This window comes from Idiotropiscis lumnitzeri, chromosome 10, assembly GCF_059441095.1.
Source record: "Idiotropiscis lumnitzeri isolate Australia: NSW breed Sydney's pygmy pipehorse chromosome 10, RoL_Ilum_1.0, whole genome shotgun sequence".
In the NCBI taxonomy this organism is placed as follows: Eukaryota; Metazoa; Chordata; class Actinopteri; order Syngnathiformes; family Syngnathidae; genus Idiotropiscis; species Idiotropiscis lumnitzeri.
In genome coordinates this window covers 21,324,184-21,338,115 of record NC_142400.1, presented here as the reverse complement: position 1 = coordinate 21,338,115, position 13,932 = coordinate 21,324,184, and the positions used below count along the sequence as shown (strand labels likewise).

The 13,932-nt window shown below is 38.8% G+C and overlaps 1 protein-coding gene across 1 annotated transcript in view; it reads right to left on the bottom strand.

The window, feature by feature from the left end:
* LOC148329652 (eukaryotic translation initiation factor 3 subunit H) overlaps positions 1-13,932 on the bottom strand; it is a 76,483-nt gene that overhangs the window by 56,647 nt on the left and 5,904 nt on the right. The window contains exon 2 of the mRNA XM_088306216.1: positions 2,015-2,171. Within this exon, the coding sequence (XP_088162342.1) occupies positions 2,015-2,171 (157 nt within the window). The remainder of the gene's footprint in view (positions 1-2,014; positions 2,172-13,932) is intronic.

The following is a 13,932-nucleotide window of genomic DNA, read 5'->3' as shown; positions in this document are numbered from 1 at the left end:
AAGAAAACACATCCAGTAATAGTTTTGTTATAATGGTGTAAATCTATATTCACAAATGAGATGCCAACAATTGAATGCTAAATAGATACGGCATCAAACAGCACCCAAGGCTATCATTACATCTGTCAACACAAGACAAATGGTGTGAACTTCAACTAATCACAGCTAAAGCAGCAGGAGTGGCAAAGACCACTGATTGCCCAATGATTAAAAGGGGCAAAGGTATTTGATGATGAGCAAATCGCTTTCCTGTGAATATGCTGCCGGCCCCATAGCACGAGGATTGTATATGCATCAGATGAACCCACTCCTCTAACTGAAGAACTTTTAAATGGACGTTTAAAGGAAGCTGCATTACAGGAGTTTGGTTTGCCATGTAATGCGTATCAACAATAGAATAAATGAACCAATATGTGGCTGTTACAACTCTATTAAAAATAAATAACTGTACAGTGGTCATGGGAGTTGAAATTCTCACAACTAGCAGAGCAAGGACGATACACCAAAAAGGTGGGATGCCCACACACAAGCAAAAGAAACATGTCATTTCGAGAGAGAACGACGATGATTTTCCAAAACCGGTGTCCCATCTCTATCCCAAGTGTAACCATCAAGGCATTAATAAATTCTTTGAAAACACCAGATGTTAGCAGATGCCAAAACCTCATCCTTAGTGAATCAAAAGGTAAAAAAAACAAAACAAAAAAAAACCATTGTCATTATTAGCACTGTTGTCGTAATCATTGTGCCCTCCAAAATGTTCACTTCTCACCAACAACTGTCAATTCTTCACTTTTCGGCCTCTTCTTTGGTGTTGCGTCAGCACATCGGCATTGAGAACGCACAACTACGTCACATGCGGGGGCGGTACAATGCAGACGCACAGCCAAATGTTTGTTGACGTATCTTTTGTGTTCAATCTTTATTTTGTTTTATTTGGTTTTGATACCTCTTGTAAACTTCCAAGCTTGTTTTGTAAATTTGGTGAAATTGTATATTTACATTTTCTAAATGTTTTGTGTAATTTGTTTATTAAAAAAAATTCTGAAAAGGGAAAATCTACAGACACTCCTGACACACACTGCCTCTCACTCTGTTCACTAGGGTTGAAACAAGTCCAAGTAATTCGGGTACCTCGGTTTAAAAATTTGCTCGAGGAATGTTTTCGCCTCGAATACACGCTTATTTACATGTACACTGTCATGAAGAAGTGATCAAGCTGACCGCAACAACAAATGTTCATGCTATGCATGACAGTATTATGCCGCCAACGCGGTGAGAAGGCTAGCTTCAATATAAACATTACTGTACCTAATAATATATAGATATGACTGCCTTGGTATGTTTTTTTTTTTTTTTTTTTTAAGTTGTGCGCTTTAGTGTGTCGTGACGCAACTGCTGGCTTGACCTGTCTTCCACAAGGTTTTTGGGGCACATTCATTTAAGCACATTGAGTTGCTTTGTGTATGAAATGCACTGAAAAATAAAACACACTTTGTCTTGACATTGCCGTCACAAATTGTTGTTAGCAATGTCAACAACATGTCACCCTGAAATAACTGTCAATCACTAATTAAAACCTCTATCCCACTGATGGGTGAACAATTGTGACAGGAGGCAGCAAAATGCACGCTCACGTCAGAATTTGTTCAAGGTCTCAAATATTCGAACAGCATTTACACAACATCTGACACTCGGTGGGATAGTAGCTTTATTATGCTGACACTATTATACGGCGTTTGTTGCCAGCTGTTAGTGGCGGCTCCTGTGCTAGCGGCTAGCAGCGCTCAAGTACCTAAATTATTCCGCAGAATTGGCCCCCGGGCCTTGAGTTTGACACCTGTGTCCTACGCAATGACAAAATACAACAAAAAAGCACAAAAGTACATACAAACTCACTAAATCTAACGCTTACAATAGAAGATGCAACTCACAAGACTTAGCGAAGAAAGTTTTGAAGGCTGCATGAAATTCTTTTCACATACATAGATCAATTTAATATACACAATCTTACCTTCATCAAAGTCTGCATCATCCTCAGTGTGCTGCGGGAAGGGGAAACAGTTGGTGATCTCCAGACGGTCATCAACCACCAGGCCCAGCAGAACGCCTTGAACCACCTCACTGCCCTGGCCCTCTTCCTGGTAGTGCTTGATGATCTTCAGCACCACCTGTGTGAACCCAACAAGCAATGTTATCAATACTGCAATACTGTGAATAAAAAAAAATTGGAAATTTAATTCTGTTCCTCATCTCTTCAACACTTTTTTTTTTCAGCAGATCGGTGCCTGCAAAACTCGCAGGTCACATACATGACAACGTAATTAACACTCGCAGCATGTGTACCAAGCTTCAGATTTTCAGTTTCTGTTTTATTCTCACCACTTTGAGAGTCTTTAAAGTAGGGGTGATCGATATGGCAAAAATATCAAAAATTTTTACAAATAAAATCATGATCATTTTATCACCAGACCATCTTAGACAGATCAAAAAATATATAAAAAAACCCTAGAATTAAAAATCCCAAAAGAGACATTCAAAAAAACAACTCACATGCATGAATTTAGGTCATTTTATTTTAACATACAATACTTAACCTTCAATAAGAGGTCAACACATCCACAAATGTCAAATAAATTGGTCAATATACAAATTAAATAAATACAAATGTTAAATAAATTGGTCAATATACAAATTAAATAAATGCCCTTTTAAACAATGTGCTTAGTAGGGCTGGGGTGAAAAAGGTTTAACATTCAGTAGGTTACATCAGTCAATGCTGATATATTTAATTACATTTATGTATTTAAAAACTAAGGACAAGGAAAGCAACATGTCTAAATGAAATGGTACAGAACAACGGGCACTAAGCACAGTGCAGAAAATGTGGCACATAAATCACACTGATAACAGTGTGGACAGGTCATAGGAAATGGCATTAATAATACACACTCGCAAAGGAAAGGAGGGTGGCAGTCCTGGAGCCTGGCTCACAACACAAAAACACACCCATCAAAATCATGAGCGAACTAGTTGTGACAAACGCACGCATACACACACACGCGCGCGCGCACACCCCCACACACACGCACACACCCCCCACCCCCACCCCCCTCACACACACACACCCCCGCACACCCACGTCTGTCCGGGCACATGATTTATTCCAGTGGTGTGTTGAATCAGTCACCCTACAAGTAAAAGAACGAGGGGTGGAAAAGGAGAGATGATATAGCTTGGGGTGAAGAAGAAAAAAAAATGTCATTGTCTGGCTTCCTTGGCTTTGCTGATCAAAAGAAAAATAAAAAAAAGAGAGTAACTTGGTAATGTCTCAAAGGGTTAGAAGAAGACCAGTAGACTAAATAAAGAGCAACAGCACAGCGGCAGTGGCAGGGTCATACTGGGAGCCAACTTCATCTTAATACAAAGGATGTAAAGATTCATCAAAAATCAATACATCGGTTTAAACTGCATAGAACAAGCTTAGATTTGAAAATTAAAAGAACCGATTTGCAGCGCCTTGCTAACCAGAGCCCCTCTCTCATGCAAAAAAAACTGCATACGCACAGAGCCTTGACTGCAACCCATCTGTTAATCCGGGTCCTCCATAATACAGAAGAGAAGCATGATGGGTTGTGTAGTTTTGTGGTTACCGAGTAAGAGTCCGAAAGTGGGCGCAATTCACCGAATTACTTAATACAATGTAAACCTGCCTTTCATAGAAGCACGGCGGTGATAAACGAGCACCCTAAAAATGAAGCATGTTGCGGGTTATGCCCAATTTAATTACTGAGATAGGGACAGTTATCACTGGAAGCTACTTGCAGTTGGCACACACAGGCTACCGAGAGCATCAAATATAATGTCACACACGACGTACTGTTGTGGGACGGTAACAAATTGTAGCATTTACTCTGGATTATGGCGGCTTTAGTCAGCGAACTCGCGTTTATTAAAACCCTCCAAAAAATTTTCTATCATTGAACAGCAAAAGCACATGTGCTATGATTCTATTACCATAAATCAGCAACTCTGTGTGCCCTGCAATTGGCTGGCAAACAGTTCAGGATGTCCCCCGCCTACTGCCCGAAGATAGCTGGGATAGGCTCCAGCACCCCCGCGACCCTAGTGAGGGTCAAGGTGGATTAACATCTCAAGCAACATTGTGTTATATGTTTAAGGCTCAGTATGTTTGATTTTCACTGTCCCCAACCAGTTTTTTCTCTTACAATCCAATGACAGCCTTATTTTATTCATATTTTGTATTCAAATTAAAAAAAAGTGCAAAAAATTTGATTTCACTGAGTAATGTGGGAACAATTTTTACTCTGAAAATTCATTAGAATGCACGATATGAAGCGTAAAATGAAAAAAAAATGTAATTTGCCCCACCCCTGTAGGCGACAAATGTGTGGGAAACATGTACACGTATATGTTTTCCTTCACACATGGAAATCTGCATAATAAAAATTCTCGAATTTTGTGGCCGTGAAAATATTTTTCTGTCCTAAGGTTTACTCTTGATCTCATCGGGACTTGGGACTCAAAATTCAAGGATACAAAGGTCAAAGGATTTTTTTTTTTTGCACTAACACAGATTTCCTCATGGCATGGTATGAAATACATGCCCTGAGAACTCAAGTGAGCCCAGAAAGTCCCAAGACTTGTGTAAATAACAGACGTTCAAATGAATTAAGCGTTATGCTTATTCAGGGCTTTAATGTATGCAAAGATGCAAAGCATCAGCATCAAAAGTTGTGGATGCAGCAGAATGAAAATGCAAAAGGTTTGAACTTCAGATATTTACAAGGTCATATTGTGGTATAGTGTAAGTATACACTAATAAGCATCAGCTAAGCAATTGCAAATACTTCATCATTTATAAAGCATGTTTCTAACCCGAATAATCATTTGCATATGTTTGTAAATAACTTATTAATATGACTTAATCAAAACGTGTTTTCATTTGTCATTTAGACAAATGATATTGACAAAAAGGTAATGCTGTGATTTAAATAAGATTAAAAACTGCTAAATCATTCAGTATGCAACTGCATTATGTATACTGTAGTTGAATATCAGAAAAAGAAAGTATCAGGTGGTACCTTGCAAAATAATGCTGGGTAACATGTTATAATATATTTAGTATTTACAAACTATATGCAAATGGTTATTCATAAAAGAAACATGCTTCATAAATTAGTTTTTACAAATGTTTAGCTAATGCATATTAGTGTGTACTGATTATAAACTGTCGTTCATTTTGTACTTCAAGAAGAATAGCGTGTAGGGCTGTCAAAAACGATACTTCAGAATCGATTATTCCATCGATTGCTCTAGTAATCTAGTAGCCCTAGTCATGACAAATCACCCAGTTCTAAACACTGAAAAACATTCACACTATTTACAAATGCTTAGCTAATGGTTATTAGTGTGCATTTATCATAAAGTGTTACTCATTTTGTACTTGACAAAAAATTGGCCACCACTATGCTTCAATGAAGGGATGGCATCAGTCAGGTTCAGTCAGTTCTTTATTCCCTCTAAACATGATGGCTGGCATTCACGCCAAAGAGTTCAATATTTGATTTGATTTGAGATTTATTTCAAACAATAAAAACAAATAAAATACAGCTAATAAAAGTCACCTAAAAAGAGTTACTTATGAAATGAGTTATGAAACCTCTGTTGTTATAGCTTCTCTCCCACGCCGTCAACATATGGAGTCACTTTTTTTTTTTTTCCCTCGAGCTGAGGCAGACATACAAAATGCATGGAGGGAAGCGCTATAAAAGGACAAAGACGGATGTGGATGGGGGACGATTATTTTTATGAAAAAGGACAGAGGGGCCATGATGTGCCCAGGTTACGGACAGAGGACGGACTGGCACAATAGGGTAAAGTGCCCATCTATGATAATAACATCTAATAATACAGGATTAATGGTAATATGAGCTCATTTTTATTATTTTTATATAAATGAAGGATGACACAGACATTTAAGGAATGGCAGGATATGCCCCATGCTTCCTGTGTGGTGAATTTGTTGTAGATTTAATGGAGGCGGTGATAGGGGGAGAAAAAAAGTCACAAACCTAAAAATCTATTTGATACATTATGTGATGGACAGACACACGGGGCAATCTGTTCAATGCTTGTTTAGGATTGGCCAAACTGTGGTCTGTGAAGCTTGCTAAAGTTTTTCGATAAAATTCAATATGACGCCTTGGGCAAAATCCACAATACCATTGTTTTTCTGTGCAGTGTGCCAAGTGCTAAATTAACTGTTTTTTTCTCTTCCTTCTATCCTCAAAATCTCTAAAGTCCAGTGTTTGATGTAGCAAGAAGCTTATAAAGAAGCAATATGGTGCCTCCATAGTTACTCAGCCTGGCTCCACAAACATGTTTTAAACTACAACACATTTCTAAACTTAAGCAAAACGTAACCTCTAACATTGATCTTAGCCTGGTTGATTTAAAAACAAACATTCCCATAATAATTCTTTTTTATTAATATTCTAACTCAGACAAGTATATAACGAAAAATAAATATACACACTTTATTAAACGTGAAAATAATAGAGAACACTGCACTAAAATTGACAAGTGACGATGTACCTAGGACAGGGAGGCATATTTAAACTATAATGCATTGCCAACAAACCAGGAGCTCTACTACTTCAATTTCACTTTGTTTCATGAAACATGTAAACGCATTTATTTTTTTTGTGGCTCCCAGTATTTTTTTCCTGTGCCAAGCCCCGATCTAATTGAAACGTACAACCGAGAATGCTTTAGGGAATTTACAGTCATACAGTCGGTCAAAAACTCCCCAAAAATGTCTGTTGTTGTCCCAGATGCTGAGATGGTACAGCACAAGTTTGAAGTCAATCACTAAGAGGGAAAAGTATGAACCATATAAATGAGCTCATAGCTCACTTGCCGTACATTTTAGGGTATGGCTACCAAAGACTTTGTTGTATGGGTCAGGGAGCAACACGTGTCTCCCAATTGTTGTAGCCCTAGGTCAAACTTATTTGGATAGGGCTCTGTTAATAAAAAAAAAAAGTGCAGCGATGGTAGTTCAGTTTATGATGGCAATACACACAAATGACTTTGCTCTTATCAATGACACCATTAGGTACCCTTTTTTAAACAAAAACTTCAGTTCAGAATTAAATTTGCGCCATTTTTACCACTCGCGATGATGCATTTAGGTCTGTAAACTGGCGAAAACTCTGCACAGCAAGCCCATGCAGGCGTGTCCTAAATTTCACATGCTTGATGTTTTTTTCCGGTCTCGCAAGCGCTACGTCATAGGACTACATTGTTTATAAGGCCAAGATGAGTCTTAATCGCTCGTTAAAAAAATTGATGGCGTTAAAAAGGGGGTTGGATTAATCCCAGTAATAACACGTTTTTCTGACACCACACACACACACACGCCCACGCACACACCACACGTACACCCCTGCGCACACACACACGCACACACACACACACCTACGCACGCACACGCACACACACCCCCTCCCCCCACACACACACACACACACACACACGCAATACAAACTTATTCATACAGCGCATTTCACAGCTCACTGTAACAAAGCACGAACCATATGCTGTCACATAAATTAGCAGGAGGTAATTAGAACAAAAATAAAACAAACACATTTACAATAGTTATATTAAGATACATACCAGAATAATAGCAGAACAGCGACAGTCTCATGTTGAGTCAAAAGCAAAAGAATAAAAATGTGTCTTCAAACGGGTTTTAAAAACAGACAGAGCGGGGGCTTGCCGAACATTTAATGGGAGCCCATTCTATAGGGAAGGACCAGCGTCAGAAAAGGCACGATCCCACCTGAGGCACTGCCTAGTCCTCTGCACCTTCAGCAGCATTTGGCCCACAGGCCTCAGGCAGCGGGCAGGTGCGTTGGGCTGGAGGAGCTCAGAGAGGTACGCTAGGGCGAGGCCATTTAAAGATTTGATGACAAACAGAAGTACTCTAAAGTGCACTGGGAGCCAGTGGAGAGAGGCCAAGATTGGGGTTATATGATCCGTCTTCCGAGCCCCAGTTAGGAGGCGAGCGGCAGCATTTTGGACCAGTTTATAAGTATATAATAATGTACTGACATATTTTCTTTTCAATGTCCATCAAGTGCTGCAGAGCATTTTGGGAGTTCTTTAGCCTCAGCCAAATAGATGGCTGGTTTGAGAGACGTGAGTAGCGTGCTTTGGGCAACGTCTGTTGTTTAAGGGTTAATCTAAGTTTTGATGTTTCTTGCTTGCAATAACATCAACAATAAGACAGACCACAACATTGTGGACAGCGGCCCTTTTTATCCAGCTTTCTCCCGCACCTACATACTGGTCTGTTGTCAATTGACTGTACTCTCAAACCATAACCAACAGAGGGTGCTAACTTGCAGTGTAATGCTCTGTCATTCCAGCAGAGCTCAAGAAAGTCACATGTACAGATTTTTAGAACCTGGTCAATTTTGGAGAAAATTTGGGACTTCTGGGTGCGCCCAATGGTCGTGAAAATACAGTACCACTAATTGACATGTGCACATTATTGTAACACAAAATTTCAATTAGGCGTTTGTTCAGGAACGATTCTGTGTTGTTGTCAAGGGTCAGAACTGATAGAAATCATAATTTTATCAGAAAATGTTTTCTAGCACAGCGGTTAACATTGCACGCTGGTGCTGATGCGATTGGTTTCATACTTCAGAACATTCAAATCTCATTTGCAAACCGAGTTCTAGCTTTACTCGGAGCTTGTTAACTTAATACCAACACATCACAGGTTAGAGCGGAAAAGGGATTTTCTAAATATACGGCAGTTGTTTGATCTCAGCGGGAGAGTGATAGAAGCCCTCACTGAGCAGCTTGCCACTTATGTGGCAACGAGGCTGCTGACAGGCTTCTAATTAAGGCTACAACACAGTTGTACAACACAGCAATGAGTTTGCCGTCTGAGGGTACCCCTGCAGCTACACCTCTGATAGGCAGATAAAATGACACAACACAAGAGCAAGTGCTGCACTGTATCACTGCACTCGGGCATTTTTTATTTATTTATGATTATTTATTTATTTTTAAATCGCTACCAGCAACTGACAACTTTGCTTCTGCGCTAACGCTCCAATTGAGGTTAGACTGTTTTTAATTTAAATGCAGATGATTACAAAGTCTGTTTGGTGAGAATGGGATAATAAGTAAAGAAAATCTCATTAGAGCATTGAGCCATGGAAGTACATGGAAGTGAAGCTAGTTTGTCCTCAGCTGTTAAAAAGGCGGCACTGGAGAGCCACAGGGTTAGTCAACTAATTTCTATGATTGGGCTGAACATTGGGACTGATGCATTTGGCCGATGTGAAAATTGTGTCGGCACTAAAATACGGCCTCTGAAAACTCAGGGGTGATTATGTATTTTTTTATGACTACTTCCATGATTTGTGTTGGTGGGGACAGCGTTTTTGCGCACCAGCCTGCCTATGTCATTAAAGGAACGAAGCACTTATTGTCATGTCTTCTGGCTGGCTTGGCCACGTTCTGTTGTCACATAGTGTCAGAAAACGGTGGCCAATTATCACCAAAATTCACATGCACAGCCCTACTCACGTTTACTTCAACCGGTTAAAACGTAAAAGCGATCGTAACAATATTTTGTATTTCTTTGACATTAAATATGAACACCTATGATAACCAACATTATCACCTCCACAAAATTGAAAATATTGTGCTGATTATTTTTATATTTTTACAGGTTGATGTAGACCAACGTAGGAAAGTGCATGTAAATTTTGGTAGCGGTTGGTTGTAATTTTCATTTTAACAACTCTAAAGTTTTTGTTCGACTTTTAAGCCCCCGTAACACCACTGTAGCTGTTGGGGCAGTAATTAGCTTTCGGCCGCCGAGGTTAGCGGGACTAAAATGGCTTCTAGCAGGCCAGAAATGGAGCTCCATCTTAAAAACGTCTGCCGCACATACAGACAAAGTTAGCGGAGTTAACGCTGGCTTCTGTCTGGCCAGGGGATCTGTGGCTATGTTGAAAACTGATAAATAAGTTTATAGAATCCCTTTAATTCGAATACATTCATATTTTTCTGCATGAAAAAAAATGGTTTTTCATTAGATCTAATTTCTCTAGGTAAATGTTAAATATCGCAATAATATATAATGAAAACACCCACAGTGCATATTGCATGTTTTTCCAATATTGCAGCCCTACTTTAAATATGTTAGATTTGTAAAGTACAATACAATATAATTTTATTTATATAGCGCAATTCACAACTGTTTGAGCATTGTTTCAGTATCTTGAGGCCGTGCAGAGTGTCCTCTATTTTTAGAAATCAAAAGTAGGTCAAACTAACATTAATAAATGTTAAAAAGACTAAATATAAAATACAAATGTATTTCTTACATCACCGGCCCATATATCGTAATAGTGGATTCTGGCCCTTTATGCATGTATTTTGAGACAGTTTCAAGTTAAGGGACACATTAGCTCTCCATCATCTGCTACACAGAAGTGAAGCATCTCCAACCCTCCTTGGTCGTTATGGTAAATTTCCTTTCAAATACATGATTTACAGTTACTCATTTTGCAATTGTATGTCCATAGTTAAGCGGAAAAGGAAACCAACCAATCAACTCCTCCTGGATCCTGGATGTGCTGTGCTACTGTTTCTGAGGCAAGAAGATAACATATTTTCACAACCATAAGGCACACCGAGTTAAAGGGCGCAGTCTCAGTTATGCATGCTATTTCTATATTCATATATTTAACACACACTATCGGGTGCATACGAGCTTGCATTTTTATAACATTGGCAGTCCCACATGAGCTAAAGCTGCTTTAATGACATCACAGCCAGCCATTGGTCAGACTCATTGATATTAACAGGTTGAGATTAACAACGTCAGGGGAAGGATGTCACCACACTTCTTACAGTCACGGTTTTAAGTCAAAATCAAAACTAATCACTGAACATCCACTGAACAAGCAAACAAACAGATATAATTAACAAAAAAAATGCATCTCTCATGACATTCATGTCCCAAAAAGATATGAAAATAATACAGTGCTGCTTTTGAACGCAACTTGTGTTTGAGAAGTGTACAATACAATACAACTTTATTTATATTGCGCATTTCAAAACAGCTGGCGCTGAAACAAAGCGCTTTCTATCTGGTGTACTATAAATTAGCGGGGAATTAACTTTTTAAAAGCAAAACTACTTAAAACTACTGCTTGATCTGCAGAAGCTGTGTGGCGTAATTCTCACCTCTATATGTTTGTATGTTTTCTAAGACAATAACGAGTGAAAATTGTAAGGTTTGCTGAATTAGATGGGCTATTTTGATTAAAATTGATCCATGTGATGCTTCGTTGCAGATGGAACCTTGTGTGCCACGGCGATAACTCTCTATTTCATATTAATAGCCACTTAATACAGTGATTCTCAACCAGTGTGTGAGAGATCAGGTGTGCCTCGGAAAGTTCTCCAATACTAATTATTATAACAAAAAATAAATAAATTATAACGCCCTTTTTTTGTGTTAATTTATTTATGCCAACCGTGTATAGTAACATGCAAAACAATAAAATGCTCATCCATGAAATGACCGAGGTACATAATTAACCTGTATAGTATACAGGTTACTTTTTTTCAGATGTGAAATGTGTGCATTTGTGAAGATGTTGTCGGGCAGACGTGTTCCAAGGCTTTTTTGCATGGTGAAGGTTTCAGGTGACCGCAAACTTTGAAGTACTCGGTTGCCGCGGCTTTGTGTTTGCCCTCTCTTAATCAATAAAAGCGTTAAATCTGATTTAATGTATTTTTTTAGGTCATATGTTGACGTCATTGTGAAATGGCAATACAAGGTATAAGAAAACTTGAACGAGGCGTTGCCTGGGAACTCAAACAAGCTAGCATTTTTGGACTTTCCTTAAAAGTCACGTTGACAGTACGAGGATTCCATCCAAACCCAACAGCGACAATGACTAAATCACTGACTTATACCCTCTAACTAGGGCTGTAGCTATAGAAGATTTCGGTATTCGAACATCCTACTAAAAATTTGAATTGGGTATTTGGATAAATATTTTTTTGCTTGGTTAAAAGATACTTAACATTTCCACTCAATAATGAACAGCCAACTGACTTCCATTTTTAGATAATCAACTTTTCATATTTAAATTTAAACTGTGCAGAGCAGTAAACTATTTTTCTCTCTAGGCGCTTTAGTGAAAATTTAGATATAACTCTCTGCATAAGTTTGGGTTTTTGAGAAGAAGTGATGTTAGAAGCACAGTAGCGATTTTGCAACTAAAACAGCATACTTGAGTAAGCCTGATTTATTAAAATGTAATCAGTAGGTACGGCAATTGTTTCAGGTTGTCAGCACCAAAGTGTGCAGTCATTTAGGTCTATTAACTTGAGCACTGGCGGCCCTGATAGCACGGCTACGTGGTACACTGGCAACCGGTGCAGAACAATACAATGTCAATGTAATTTAGAATGTATTTCTTTAGCAGCCTTAATGAGCTAATGAAACATTATTTCAGGAAAACGTTGTTTTTCATGTCGGAAGCTACCGTTTGTGATGGCAAAACATGCCCCAAAAACAAGCAAGACAAGATGAGTCAAGTCAGCCAGCCACTACCCACGACACTCTGCCGGGAAAAACTTCTAAATTAAAGTGTACCAAGGCTTAGATGTCCATACTGTAGTTGGTAAGGTGAGGTCTATTTTGAAGTTGGCTTCTTACTGAGTTGCCGGTGTGTTACTGTCATATATAGCATGAACAAATTTGTTCACAAGTTGTTCCTTTGATTTCTTGCAGACAGTGTACGAGTGCTGCCAGGATTAGTCGACTAATGACGACGTCAACGATCATACAGCCCTACAGTGTACACGTAAATAAGCGGATACTGCATTTTTTTGGCCAAGATGCTCTAATTATTCGAGGACCTCCATGTTTTTGATTTACAGCTGTTATGGATGGGCATGCAGAAGAAGTTGCCAATTTGTGAGTGCTCCATCAGGCCACCAAGCAGCAACCCTCATCCAGCGTTCGCCCGTGTCAGTAAGACATTTCACATATACTAACTTGAAGGACAGTTCTATTATCAAATATCATTGATGTTGTGTTTCTTTGTCAATAGGAAAGCACACATGGAATGGGCGCTTAGATTCAATTGCAGAAATGGAAATCAAAAGGCATTTACCAGGGCAGAAAATGACATGTGGCCAGGCAAACACTTCAAGTTGCGAACAATGCCGACCGAGTTGGCCCGAGTGCAGGACTTGAAATTTCAGCCCGAATTGTGGCTGCTTGGTTTGCATTTTAACATAAACAAATAAATAAAATTAGTTACTTGTTCTTTTCTTCTGCTCAAATCTTGCCATTCAAACACATTGACTAATACCAAATACATGACGCTACTATAACAAAAAAAACTCTGAACCTGCTGTCGAAGCAATACATAGGCAACAACAATTTCACTCTGATGTTCTAATTATTCATTGGATATTTTAAAGTTATCCAATATGATTTCAACTTGGATTAAGATAGACGATAATTCACTAACTTGGAAGGCCACTGAAGAAAAAAAATCTAATAAAAACAAATATAATTGTCACTTCAATTCAATTCCTAGCTATAATTTTCTCACGGCATTAAATAACTGAGCGCATTTCCTCATATTTGGACCCTTCAAAATAGGGCTGGGCGATAAACTGAAAATTTACCGTTACCGAAATTTATTACAATGACCGAAATCATTTTGCCCATGTCGGTAAATTCGGTGTTAAAAAAAAAGAAAAGCCTTTTCTGTCTGCGGCAATGTTCATGCCCCTTTAAGACCGCAACAGCGCCTCTAGTCACGTGACTCTACCAGTCTGCTC